At 38.1% G+C, this 14,560-nt stretch overlaps 1 protein-coding gene across 9 annotated transcripts in view; it reads left to right on the top strand.

The window, feature by feature from the left end:
* The window catches only part of DLG1 (discs large MAGUK scaffold protein 1), a 129,963-nt gene that overhangs the window by 65,808 nt on the left and 49,595 nt on the right, over positions 1 to 14,560 (top strand). For 5 of the 9 annotated variants that reach the window (XM_065747829.1, XM_065747833.1, XM_065747828.1 and 2 more), the window contains exon 5: positions 13,412 to 13,510. The exons of the other annotated variants lie outside the window; for them this stretch is intronic. In XM_065747829.1, coding sequence (XP_065603901.1) covers positions 13,412 to 13,510 — 99 coding nt within the window. The remainder of the gene's footprint in view (positions 1 to 13,411; positions 13,511 to 14,560) is intronic. 9 annotated transcript variants of the gene reach the window in all.

Below are 14,560 nucleotides of genomic sequence, written 5' to 3'. Positions count from 1 at the left end.
TTTACAATTTTCACTGAAGGTAATTGTGCAACCCACGTTGTGTGCCTCCCAGGTAACATTGATTTTCGTAACAAAATAGAGAGAAGGGTAAAGATTGCTTTAAAGTTAATTTAGTAAGCAAATTGTGGCTATTCCTCTAGTTAATTGGATCTGAATAATATAAACTTGAGAAGGGATTTTCTTTTCTTTTTGGAGAAGGAGGAAGAGGGAACTGTAATGTTATACAGTCTCTGATCTAAAATGTGAAAAGGGATCTTAATGAATTGGTAAAATGTTCAGAAAAGGGATTATACCTGTAGACTATTCAGGAAGACTTATTTTGAAATGAGAAACTTAAGAACCTCTACTTAGTTCATCCAAAGGAAAGTCAGGAGATCACTTGATCACAGACTAAATATAAATCTATGAGGATAGATTTCTGTAATTAGTAATCTTGTTTCTTTAGTAGAAGGTGGCATCTGCGTTCCAAGTCTGGGAGCTGAAGCTAGATACATTCAAATAGAAAAATTAATTCTAAGGAAGGATCTTTGTAACAACAAGCATTTAAAAGCTTAGTGGGACATAATATAATTGCTAAATCAGGGTAATAAAGGAATATTTCCTATGTAAGAAAAGAAAAATTCTGAGAAATTATTTTGATCTCGAAAATGTAAAAATGAATCACAAAATTTCTGGTGATTCAACATCTGACATAGTGACTTTAACCTACTGTTTGGAAGCTGTAAACTGCTATAAAGAAGTTTATACTTTAGATTACTTACTACCACTCTTAGTTTTTTTTATTTCAACTCCTTTCTTATTTCTTTCATATTTGTTGCTCTTTTTGAATGCTGTGAGGGAAAATCTGTATATAGCTTTTAAAAAATTTCAACACATTAAGACCCATTACAGAGCAGCACCTAAAGTGATTTCATCTTAAATAAAGTGGCATGCAAATTGACTGTGAAGTGCTACTGCTCACAGTGCTGATGGTGATAACACTTTCCCAGGTAACTATTCCCAGGTGTTAAAGCAGATGCTTTTCTCCAAGCCAAAATTACAGCTCGGGTGGTCCCACATTTGAGCTTGGAGTTGTTACTATGACTCATTTCCTGCGTTAAAAAAAAAATACATGAAAAGAAAATCAGGTGCCAATAGGAGACAGTTTAAGTTAATTTGGCAAGAGGCACAGATGATCAATATGTGATGACATTTATTCAGGATTTCTTAAGGAACTTATGTTTATTATGGGTGAAGGGCCCATCATATTGTACGTGACCTTTTTGTTTAAACTGAGTATTCCTAGAAATAAAAAAATTCAAAAAGCAAATATAATGCCCTTTTTGAAAGGTGCTGAGTTGTATTCTCTGAGGCTGCAGCTGTGCAGTTCTGATTTCTGTGGGAAATGATTATTAAAAAGGAATTAACAGATGGATAAACAGATATGTTGAGAAGTCAGCTTCTCTTTGTAAAAGTGAATGAGAAAATGAACATTCACAGATCTTCCAGACTTCTTGGAAAACAGGGACCATGTAGATAAAAGCATACATGGGATCATTTAGTCATCAGAAGGTCGTTATAATTATAGAAGTCTTTGAAAGTAATAGTTCTTGGATCAAAGGCAGTTAAAATTAGTGGTGTTATGAGATAAGGGGGAAGAATATTTTATAGGTTTTCAATTGCTTAAAAGAGGTTCCTTCAGCTGGGACTGGAGTCCCATAGGTCACGTTCATAAATTATCTGGTGTAGGGTGTTTGTATGCCTGGCAGAACTATTAGAAACTGAGGCATAGTTGGGTGATTAATACTTTATTAAGTTAGCTAATCAGATCCTTGTGGCTGGCAGTGCAGCCTTCTGTCACCAGATGAGGCCTACCACATGTCAGCACTGAGTCACGGCCCCTGGCTCCATCCTGGGCAACTACAGGGAGCTATCTAAATGACTTCTGAGCTCAGTTTGGATATGAGAGGATATACTTATCTCCATTTTAATTTGGGTTGTCTGACTCTGTCTGGTTCCACTTAATGAGTTGTACAAGCTGCTTTAGTATGGAATATGAGAATTCAGAATGACTGTCTCAGGTTTCCTGCGCTGCTCGAGAGGTTAAGCAGCTTGAGCACGAGCTGGCTATGGAAGGGCCACAGTGGTGTTTGTCCAGCATCACATCTAAAGTCATCAAACCTCAGCCTGGTGTTCCTGGGGAGTAATTAACCTGAAATCCAGATGAAATGCTGATGGATAATTATGGACTACAAGTCAGATTCTCTGTAGACCTTCTTAAAATACATTATTTTTATTCAACATTGTAAGATTAGAATTATATGTAAGTGTTTTCCATTGTAAGGCTGAAAAAGAGTCTGTTGTTTTCTAAATTATACTGAGAAATGCTAAAGTCTTGTGGAAATTCTTTAGCAAACAGCATTGTAGGTGGGAAAAACAGCCTTTTTATTTACTTGTGGGGTTTGCAGAAGAAATACCAAGCTTTACAGCTGCTCTATAGTATCTTAATTTGCTAAGGACCATGAGTGTTTGACAGTATGAAAAGGTGCCTATTTTACTGAAAAGTTGCAGGGCTCTTATGACTCATTCTAGAGGCTGAATGTGTTGTATAATGGTACTTGTTTGAGACAGTAATATAACTGCTTGTTGTCATGGAAGCAAGAGTGAGGCAGCTTCTAGTGTTTCTATGGTGTAAGAATGAATAAAATCAAATGTAGTACCTAGCCAGTAATTGCATGGTAAGGATTTTAGCTGTAGCACTGAGCAATGATAGGGCAAAGCATCTGCATAGTAATAGATAGCTGTCTGGTCTGTAGTGAAAGGACGTAATCATCTGTTTGGGAGGTATTCAGCTTGCGTAAAGATAAAATGCCAATGACACTTGTTTGAAGCTTTTTGTAGATGAAGCAAGGAGTGGCTTCAATATGTGTAAATGAAGTAATTAATCTACTAAAATTTTTGTACACTTACTTTCTGAAGTAATTAATGAATATTAATTAATGGATTATTGAAAGTGGATTTTCATGTGATTTTGTTTTTTCTGTTCATTAATGTGAGATAAATAACATTCTGCTCATGCTCAGTCTTTTAGGGCAAACTTCTGTATAAAGAAATTTTTGTGCAGCTAATGGTTTTCTCACAAAACAATACAATTATCAATAAAAAATATCTTGTCCAGGCTGATCTTGGCCTCACTGATTTCCTTCAGACAATTAATCACTGTTTTTAAGGCTGTACCATTGGGGGCAATGAGGTACTCTAAGCAAGAGAACCTGAAGTTTCTTACTCTAAAGAAAAAAGATTGTGCATAAAGCACAAAGGATGTGGTTTGTATGTGTATTTTAATATTTTGAGTAATATGTCTTACAGAGTAATTGAATGTTAAGAAAGGAACGAAACAAACAAAACTCTAAAATTTTGAGAAAAATAGTATGATAGTTTTTAAGGTTAACTGATGTATTTGTAGTATTGAAGAAGTTGTTTCCTAGTATCAGAGCTCCATATAGGTAACCTTTTTCTATTTGAACAAATTATTAAGAACTAAATAAGTGCTCTGTCTAAGAGGGTTTAATTATTCTGTTAATAATATTCTTCTTTTCTCCAGGCCAAACACCCCTAATATCTTTAGCCTTGTTTCATAAGAGGTGCTCCAGCCCTCTGAGCATCTCTGTGGCCCACTCCAGCATCCTTCCTGTACTGGTGGCCCCAGACTTGAATGCAGTGCTCCACATGAGGCCTCATGAGGCCAGAGCAGAGTGGGGCAATCCCCTCCCTCACCCTGATGTTACTTGTCTGTTGATGCAGCCTGGGATACTGTTGGCGTGCTGAGCTGCATGCTCACACTGCTGACTCATGTCTGGCTTTCATCAGCCAGAACCCCCAAGTCCTTCTCTGTGGGGCTTCTCTCAATGAGTTCTCCCAGTCCATAATATCTGGGATTGCCCTGATCCAAGTGCAGCACCTTGCCCTTGGCCTTACTGAACCTCATTAGGTTCTCATGGTCCCTCTTCACGAACGTGTTTAGGTCCCTCTAGATGGCCCTTCCACTGTGCTACTCAGCTTGGTGCTATCAGCAAACTGGTTGAGGGTGCACACAGTCCCACTGACTAGGTAATTGGTAAAAATGCTGAAGAGCATCAGTCCCAGGATGTCTTAGAGTGTAGTTATTTTTCTATAATGAAGACTTAGAGTATATTTTTCCTTTCCTCGATTTTTTTCTAATGCTGAAACATTACCTAGGCTTTTTTGTAGGCTTTTCAGAGTAATAATGAAAGCTACAGTTTTTAAGAGTGATGTTGTTTAAATGGCTTTGTGTTGAATAATAAATTAAATGCATTTAATTCATTCTCATAACATTTACGAACCTTAGTGAGGAGCCTGTAATTCTGTTTTGAACTCAAGTTCAAGGTTGCTTGGTGAATGTAAGTGATTAACCTGTGGCATTGGGCTTGGTGTGCTGGATGTTAGCTGAGTATTTGGAAAACCAAGATCATACTTACCTTTATTAAAACCAGAATTAACTTGGTATGCATATTAGGAATATGGCTGACTTCTGGTCATCGAAGCAGTCTTGCAGAATGCTGACAAGACAAATTATTTTGAACTGTGTAACTCCTTCTGAACACCAGAGTTAGAGGGGGCTGGTACCCTCCTTTGGAAGAAGTGTTATTCAGGATGGAATTCAGTTGATAAGGTTACATTTTCAGATCCTGACAGAGACGAGAGGTGGGTTGTTGGTTGCCAAAACTTTGCAGTTATTGCTCATATTTGCATGCAGTTCTCAGCACCTGAAGGTTTTACCTATTGAGAGGCATCTGGGCACTGTGTCAGAGCTGGCAGTTGCTTTGGGACTCCAGGCTCCCTACTGCCAAGTGGCAGGTTTCCATTTATCTCATAGCAAATCTCTACTGCTACAGAGTAGAACTTGATCCTACGTGCTGCTGGACAGCCTTTGTGCTCTTATGCTATTGCTTATGGATATAGCAGTTGATGTTCTCTGCCCTAAAATTCTCTGTTTGGCCTAAGCAAGTAACAATGCCCTTACCATCACTGCCTTTGTTGCTTTATTTCTGATTGCAGTAATTATGGTACAAATTGATCCTTGGTGGGTTGCTTTTGTAAGATGAAGATTGTAGGAAAGCATTGACAGTAAATAAATTGCTCATTTATCCGTAAATCAGTTGAGGTCATCTTCACCATTTGTGATTTTCCTGATATTCTGCTGTTGCTGTTTCCCCCATAAAAGCTATTTGTGGGCTTTTTGTTTGTTTGTTTTTGTATTTAATTTTAAAGTTTTAAGTTCATTTGAGTTAATTATAAAGTGCCTGACATCTGAGTAGAAAAGTAGGTTAGAGAATCAATTTGTTGCCTTGTTTTTAAACAGACAAAGAAAACAAATAACCATTTATGTTTAGTCATACCTACTGTGCTGGCCGGGTGGTTTTAATACAGAGCGCTCACAGAGATGCAGTTTTTACTGAAGTCATGCCCAGGCCACAGGGTAGCACTGATTTCAGGAGGAACATGGTATAGCTGGTGCAGCAGTGTTCATGTCCCTAGTCTTTGGTGTTCTGGGCAGCTAACGTGGTTTGTAAATAAGGATGGATGGAATCTGTACCTTCTTCCCAACTTTGGACCCCACCAAGCAGTCTGTCTATCCCAGAAGATATGTTTAGACGAATATTGACTTTAGTTGTTTTGAAGAAAATTGATGTGCAGTTCTTCAGGTGGCAGACTTCCTTAGTGAAGTGTCCTGTGGCATTCAAAGATGTAGTTCACAGAAAGATATAGAATTAAAGTATGTATCTCTGGAAATGAAATATGGCACGTATTTTCAGCCATGTCAATTTCTTCCTACCTTCCTACTTAGGTTTTGTTCACTTTTGTAGATACTTTCTTTCCTACTTTCATGAAACTGTAAGGAATGTGGGCTGGTCTTTATCTGTCAAGCTCTATTAAGAGAAGTTGCAGTATGTGTGGTAACTGCTGAAAGGCAACGGGAGGAGTGAAGTACAGAATTATTTTTGGAGAATTCTCTTAAGGTTTACAATTTCTTTTTGAAGTTATGAAAGCTGCCTCTTGAAGTTTACCTCGACTTGAAAAAAGACCTTGCAGTAGATGTCAGTCAGATGTTAATTCTGGTATCCCTGCTTTGTTGTTGCCAGCTTTGGGGTAGTTATCAAAGAACGCAGAAGGAAGGTGATTCTTGAAGAAATACTACTTGTAATGTGTTATTGGCATTTTAACAGATTGCCACAAAAACTCTGTGTTGTATATTTTAAAGAAAAAATTACATAATGCCTGGTTGAAGTGATGACTGCAAATTGCATCTGTAGTAATTTAAAAGAACGAATACGATTCACCTCCATGTTAGCAACAGGTAGTTCAGTCTGTAGGTATTATCACAGTACAGCCTCATCCTGAACCCCCTCTAGTTATGTGAAATCACTTAGCGCTTGGCAGCAGGGTGAAGTAGTTAATGCTAGCAATTAATGCAGTCTGCAGAGAACACTCACAAGCTCTCTGCAGTCAGAGGAGAATCTTGTCAGATCTGTGCTGCTTTAGTTACATAACTGTTTTTCTTTCTTTGAATCATCCATATGTCCTTCTGCTCCCCCACAGATTTTTCTTTTGCTGGTACAACCTCAAGGCAGGTGTTGCCTTACATCATTCATGTGAATGTAATTTGGCAGAATAATCTCTGACTCTCAAATATCTGATCTCTGTGAATAGCATTCCTCGTCTTTATTGCTTTCTCTTTGTTGTTTTTTCCTATTATCTTTTCATTTTGTTTACACCAAGATTGTGCTCTGTAAGCCTAACTTCCTGGTTATTATAAATTCCTTTCTTCTTCTGCCCATTTTTCTGTGACCACTGTTCTCTTTCCATACCCATGGAACACTAAACTTCATTGCTGCCTGTGTTTTTCTATTGATGATTAAAAAAAAAAAAAGAAAACAATATCTTACTGACATGGTCTTAGGGACCAAGTGTCTTAGGGACACTTGGACTTCCAGAAATGTCTGTGCACTATTTTCAACTATCTGCTATATCTTCTTTATTCTTTTGCCACTGAAGTCAGCATGTCTGAAGCACCGGAGGTGTGAATTCTCTGTGTCTTTCCTTTTGTCTGGAGGAAAGTGTTCCAAGTAAGACAGCTCGGTTTCCAAGAGCATGGCATCCAGCAGTTCTTTGCATTCTCAGTGGTGCATCTCAAAGCTGATTTTCACTTGAAGCAAGAAGGTAGTTAGTCTGTGTTTTCTGCAAACTTGATATTTCATGTTTGCTCACTATTAATGTATGTGTGGAATTTTCTTCAAGGAGAAAAAAACTAGTTGTGATGTGCTTGTTGTGAACTGTTCACCTCTATGCACATTCACAGTATGCTTATCTTTCTCTCTGCCTTTGCCCTTCACTAATAAAATCTGGAGTTTCTGGGGTCTCTGTACAACCCACATACATCTGCCTGTTAGTGTTAGCAGCACATTCTCATCCCTCTCCCTGCTGTTGCAGTGGCAGAAGACACACCCACCATGCACAAACCCACATCTGTGAGGCTCTGTATAACCAACATGTTCCCAGCTTTCTGTCACTGTCCAGAAACCTTTCTGTCTCCGTATTTTTAAGTATTGCATTAATGATGCAGCTCTTGATTACATCCATTCTGGGGAGAAGATGAGACGTGGCAGTTCTTGGTGATTAGAGGAGCATCTGTCAGTTCTTATTTCTATCTTAATATCCATGCTATAAATAACTGTAAAATGTTTGTACTGTATTTCTATTTTTTTTATTCTGTGTTATAATTATGCTGACTCATATTGTTGTAGCCAGGTTTACTGTAGAAGAGTGTACAGTAGAAGGGAAAATACTGTTTTAATGCTTTGAACTGATAAAACGTCTCTGCTTCATCATAGTACAGCTGACCTAATCAAGATTTGTTTCCTGTGTGCTAGCATCCTTCATTCTTACCATGCTCAGTGCCAGATAGAAATTCAGATTCACAGTGTGTTCCTAGACCAGACCCATAGGGCAAGAGGCAGATAACATAGACTGCACTGCTCTGGAGCTATGTGGTGAGAACCAACCTCATCCTGCAGTGAGCCTTGGCATGGAAGTGGCCCTATTTAGGTGTCAATTTTCATGTAGTCTTTGTGAGCTTAACTTTTAAAAGTTATCTCTTTTTAGAAGGATTAATTTTAAAACTATTATTTTAAACAGTGAGTACCTTAAAATTGTGGTTTCACAGTACTGATATTCATGGAAATGTGAGCATTTAAAAGATGAACACAAAGTAATTCAGCCCCTGTAAAGTGTTTTGCAGAGAAGGAATAAACATTGTAAAATAATTTCTAGTAGCAAATATCAGAAAGATTGTAAAAATACAGCAAAGTTTAGGGATAGGAGCAGTTTATATAGGAGAGAAAACTAGCCTTTCATAGCTGCTTTTTAATAGTCAGATGAGTTTTGCCATCTATTCAATAATTTGTGCATTGCATTGATTATTTATGCCTAGCAAATTGACTGTTGTGTGGTGGTTCAATGGTGCTCTTTAAATAGCGTGACAGAGTACACTACATGCGGTCCTAGCTAACACAGTGTTCACTGTTGTGCTTTTTTTTCCTATGAGCATAATCCAGAAAACAATATTATTTTAAACTTTTTCAGGAGGCAATATTTTTTGGAATACTTTTGCTCCTTTTCCTCCCAGAAAGGACTGTTATCTTGCTAGTTTAATGACTGCTTCCTGTCACAGCTACAAACACTACGGTGCTACAGATGACTGTGAAATGGGAACTCTCAAGCTAACTGATTTAACCAGGAACCCCAGAATGGAGATACATCAAAATCGCCATGTGCAGCCAAAGCAGCCTTTCCAGCAGCAGCAGCAGGCACTGGGCTTCCATACTTCTTTTAGTTCATCCACACTGCCAGCCTCTTCCAAACACAGAGGAAAATTTACTAACCTGCGTGATAGTGTAAAAAAGAGTCCTACAAAAAGCACAGCAAAAGTTAAAGCTGCTAGTGGTTGGGTGTCTGATGGCTCGTGCTCTAACTGTTACTTAGAAAAGGTACGTATTGCACTAGGCAAGGTGTGCAGTTCTGTAAGATTTTGTGCTCTTGTAAGATGAGATTAGGTCTACCTTGCTGTTACCTTTTTTTTCCCCACATGTTTTATTGTTAGCAGTCACAGTAGTAATTAATGAAGTCTACTTGGCAAAGGAATATTTCTAGTCACTATTCTTCCATTAAGATTATTGCACTGCATGCAGTGTTCTTTTCAGATAATAAATTAATGAAAGGGAAGAAGATGTGGTTTGCTTTAGTTTTGTTTGCCAACATGTTATCTTCTGGTACTTGATCGTGGAATTTGATCTGGTGATCTGCTTCCAGGTGAGCATGGTGCTTTGATTCTCTTCAGATTAGCTGGTATTTCGTCATAGAACTTGTTATATGTTGGTTAAAGATGAGAAAATGGAGGTGTTCTTTCTTTTCACAAGGTCTCGACTTTAGTATTAGATCAGGAGGTGTTTACTGCCATCACTTTAATGCTGAAAAATGCATCACTAAATTAGTTTTTCTTAAACATATGACTTGTAAAGTTGATTACTTTTTTTATTTATACAGTTAGAATGTTTATCACGTTACACTGGTACCCAACAAATTTTCTTGTGGCTGTTGTATTAAGATAACTTTTTAATGCAGATTTTCATGCATTTATTTCTGCTGACAGATTCACTTAGTGTGATAGTGTTCAAGTTGTGTGTTTGTAAATATATAATAAATATAATATGATATAGTGATATCATATATGATATGACTCATTTTTAATTAGCACATTACTGTCTTTACATTGTAGATGGGTTTCTGTCTGTTTAAAGCAGAATTATTCAATGTTGTAGTCAGAGATGTCTTAATTTAAAGTTATTTTGAGGGTAAGCTTCCGTCTTTGAGAACAATTTAATGTATTAATTTGGTAAATTTCTAAACATTATAGATGTTTTTTTCCTGAAATTCCTAGGAAGGAGAGCACAGAGAGTGATGCCTTGGGCTGTTGGAGCCTGTTCAGCTGCTCTGGCAGATACCATTAACACAATCATTTTCAGGCTGATTATGTTGCATAGTGAAGTAAAATGAGTATTATTCTTCTCTTACTAAGATTTTCTAGGTTAGAAACCTTGTAATTTCTAGCATTGTCTTTTCATAATCAATAATCCAAGATGACCGGGTGACATTTTTTGGGTGCAGTGTTGAAGAGCAGTGTTCCCCCTTCTGTTGGCAGTGCACTTCCCCACCCTCAGTTCACGTTTAAGTGATTTGCTCTTTCTTGGGCTTTCTCCAAGGACATGTAGAAAAATACATACAAACGTAGAAAAAACACATGCTGAATGTTGCTTGGGTTCCCCTCTTTCTTGGGTTATGCTGTGTCTTCTATTCCTTGCAGCATCTCTCTTTCCCCTTGCACGTTCCTCATACGCATACAACTTGCAGGCCTCACATCTGCAGAAGTCCCATTCTGGTGCTTCACCTGCAGGTGCACAGAAGAGTGTTGGTGCTGGGAAAGGGAAGGGAAGGAAGAGATGTGCAAGTTGTCTGCATGCTCACTCTGGAAAAGGCTGCATGCTGAGCACCTGCCCTGCTCTGGGAAGGAGGACAAGTAGGCAGAGGTGTGACTGGTAAACGTGCAGCACACAGATCTGCGGCTGAGTGCCAGTACTGTGGAACACAAATGTCTTGTGATCATGGTACCACATGTGTGCAGACTAGATATATGGTGTCAGCATGGAAGTCACTGTCAGTGTTACAGCCCACTTTACTAATCGAAACATGCCAGATGCTGCTTCTTTGTCTGCAGATGTCTGCTCAGCTAATTGCCATTGTAGGGCTCCGTTGTTCTTGTAGTCTGGGCTGTGATCACAGTGGTGGTGCAGTGAGCATTTTGGGTATGGCATACTATTGTCTTGTAAAAGGTTGCAACAACTTTCTTGTCTCTACTGCCAATACTTTACCTTTGTGCATTTCAGAAAGTGTTCCCTTTTGGGTGATTTTGGTGGGTGTTTTATTACTAGCTTCTTGCTTTTCTACAAGTGTCTGGCATCCTCCATTGTATTACAGTCTCCGTAGTTAAATTTCATGTAGCACTGTGGTCTGTATCAAAAGCCAGGGTAGAGGAATTGTGTGCGAAGAGGGGGTTCTAAAATATGTAGTTAAATTAGCCTATCTGAAGTATAAAACTGCTCTAAAGAAACTCTTTGTGAGTCCTGTAATTGAATAATTAAAAGCTTTACTTAAATGGTTCACATAATTTCCACTTGTGTGAATTGTAAGTCAAGCAGTAAAATTCAAGTAATTCAGCATAAGTGTGTTTCAAGGCTGGGCTTCCTCTCTTCTCTTTCCTGTCTGCCCGTGGTAGCCATCACTTCCCGTGCTCCCTAAAACTGCTCATGTTTAAGTAAAGATTGTCTTATCTTAACCTGGGTTTGCATGTCACCCACTGGTGGAGAAAGACTCAAAGGGAATGTCAGGCAGCTGGGCTGAGCAGGGTGGGCTGCTGTTACAAAGCAGATACCAAAGCAACAGCATTAAGTGAGAGAATGGTGACCAGCCTAACAGCTTACAAGATTGGTACGTTAAAGCACAAAGGGCTTGGAACAACACCAGTTTTAAAAGATTAATAGTAACAATTAGAATTGGAACTGTTGGGAGAGTTCTTGAAGTGGTTGGAATGAAACGCCCTGAGAGACAGGGCATTAGGGACTGAGAAAGAATGAAGTAGAGAAGTAAAGCAGTATGATGATAGATGTGAGGGTTGGCGTACGAAGAAAACCTCTACTGTGTCAGTTACTTTGAGCCTAAGAGCATGTGGTCGTGTGGTCAACAACTGAGAATAACGTGGGTTTGTTTTTTACCTCCTCTTGTTCCAGCAGTTGTAACTGTAAAGGAGGACATTTCGAACCTGCTCATGGTTAACTTTTTGGCCCAGTGTTGTATTTTAATATCTCACTGTTTGTCTAATAGGATTTTTACTCCGCTCACATAGGTGAAGCTGCTTGTTTTAGACCAAGACAGATTTGAAGAGGAGGTTTATTTTTGTGTATGTGGGCTAAGTAACTGCTGAAGCCATTTAATTTGATCTGTCCTCTAAAGGCTGCACCATTGATCTCCTGATAACTGGAGTTTTGTTGTGCCGAGCATGTGCCACATCTTTTGGGAAATGTATTTTTCTAGACCAAATTAGATTCTGGTACCCCTCTCCCCCCTTACTTATGCACACAAAAAATGTTGCTGCAGCCCTTGTGAGCACGGTTAAATGGCATTAGTAATAATCTCACAAGACATCAAAGATACCTTGTGCTAACATCTTTCAATAGCTGCAACATTTTACACCGGCTGTTAATTTTAGATAGAGCTGGAAAATCAAAATACTGTCTGTTTTTTATAAGGTTTACTTCTCTTGGATGGTGTTAGGTTTTGTTGATCTTTGCTTTTACTCTTTAGTTATGGTATTGGTGCACGTTGCTTGGTGTTTTAAAAGAATTCAAGCATTTCAAATGCTTTGTACTCATATGTTTGAGAGATTTGTTTACTTTCAGCATTACTAATTTCATTTTGTCGTTATACTTCAGCATGTTTTCATGAGAATGTCTTGAACAACTGAGTTGCAAAGAACTTTGATCTGTTGTTCAGCCTGGGATTCTGATAGTGGTTGCCATCAGTTTATGTTGCTGACAGCTTGTTGACAACCAGAATGTTAGCACCTCAGAATGATTTGAATCAATGTTTTGCCCAGAATGCTATTTGTAGACTTGTTCCCTTGTCGCTTATATGTCAGTAGCTTACCTGTTGAATTAAGATGCCCCAACCCAAAATCCTACTCCGCCAAAGATGTTGTACCTTATATTTGTAAACCTTTTTAAAGTTTTTTGAAATGTTGAAATGAATCAGTGTTAGGATCTTCCAACTGTTTGAGAAGAAGATTTTCTTCAACTTGTGCTTAGTTTGGAATGCTCAAAGTACTGTAGATTTTCCCATTTATCAAAAAAGAACTTAAACTTTATTCTCTGCTATCAACTTCAGGCATTGTTCCCCCCCCCCCTTTTTTTTTTTTGCTCATTGTTGTATAATTCTGAGGGGTTTTGTGTCCCCCGGATTCTGTCCATTGATGTGAGCAAGTCTTCTTTCATATACCTAAAGCCTTAGTACCCTGCACTGCCAGGTGAGTAGCTTGGTATGAACAAGTGGTGCAGATGTGCCTCACTTCTTTGGGCGCTTTGACACAAGCATGTTGCTGTTTGTTTGCTTTCAGCTGTGGTTAGAGTCTCTAAATCCATATGTTTTATTCAGATTTTTTTAAATGTATTAAATTTAAGTTTTGCTTGTTTTATAATGTTTTCCTAGCTCTCCTTGTTTTTGACATGTTATTGGTGATTTTTAGCCCACAGAAGCTGTTCCTTCCTCTTCTCCCATTGTCCCTGTGATCCCTGTCCCACCAGTCCCTGCTGAGACCACTGTCATCCCATCCACCATACCACAGGTTTTTATTCTTTTTTGTTGTTTTTGATAAATTTGTTTTGCTCTTATTTATATCACTTATTTCATTTCTTTGTTTAAATTAATGTTTTGGAACTCTGGATCAGGTTTTAGACTAACTGTGAAATAGTCAAAGTGGTAATGTACTACTGCTTCATCCTCGTTTTTGTTTTATAGCAGATTTTAGTCCATTTAAAAAATGTATCTATTTCACATAGAGAAATACTAACATTTTTGTGAAATTACTAAAAATAACACTCCAAAAGAATGGAAAGAAAAGAAAAAATTGGGTATTTTGTGTTCAGGTAAGATGGTTCTAAAGCCAGTCAGTCACCCTGACTGATGTATTAGTTAAATTATCATTTCATCTCTTACACTCAGTATATGTCTTTCACTGACTTTTCTCCTTTGCTCTTCTATTTCTGTTGTTGGTATTAATATGATTGAGGCACACTAAGATATAAAAGGTGTTCTTTTTGTTTCATTTTTCAACTCTATTCCTAATCATTTAATTCATAGACTCAACTTCACTTCTTGGGCATCATCCTTTAGGTCACCCAATGCCAACACAAAAACAAACAATAAAAAGCATATCAGCTCCAAAGTTGCCAGTATATCAGAGTAATCTGTAAACATGGGTTAACAGTAAATTCTTGCATGCAATTTTGGATGTGTCACTGCAGCATGGCTAGCTATGGAGTAATTTGGGATAGATAATGGTACAATTTTGGAAATGATACCCATTCTGCTTTTATTTTATTCAGACTTTTATTGTGAGTTTTGGTGCAAAAATAATCAGTGACGGGTGCACACCTTTGGAGAAAACGTGCCTCGTTTTGGAATTGTTTGGTAACAGATACCTGTTAACTTCAGAAGAGAATTAAGCTGTCAAGAATAATAGTGGGATATTTCTGTATTCTGCACATCAGTAATTTTTCCTTAAGGTCCACCTTCAAGCTGCTCGGCTGAACTTGCAATAAGTGGCAATCTTTTTCTCCATAAATTTTACACAATCCAGTCACTTATCAATAGATTTTAGTCTGTTTTTACAAGT

The sequence above is a fragment of the Cyrtonyx montezumae genome, unplaced genomic scaffold (assembly GCF_038088225.1).
Source record: "Cyrtonyx montezumae isolate F1298 unplaced genomic scaffold, pur_monq_1.0 scaffold_5, whole genome shotgun sequence".
NCBI classification, from domain to species: Eukaryota; Metazoa; Chordata; class Aves; order Galliformes; family Odontophoridae; genus Cyrtonyx; species Cyrtonyx montezumae.
This window is presented reverse-complemented; position numbering and strand designations above follow the sequence as displayed.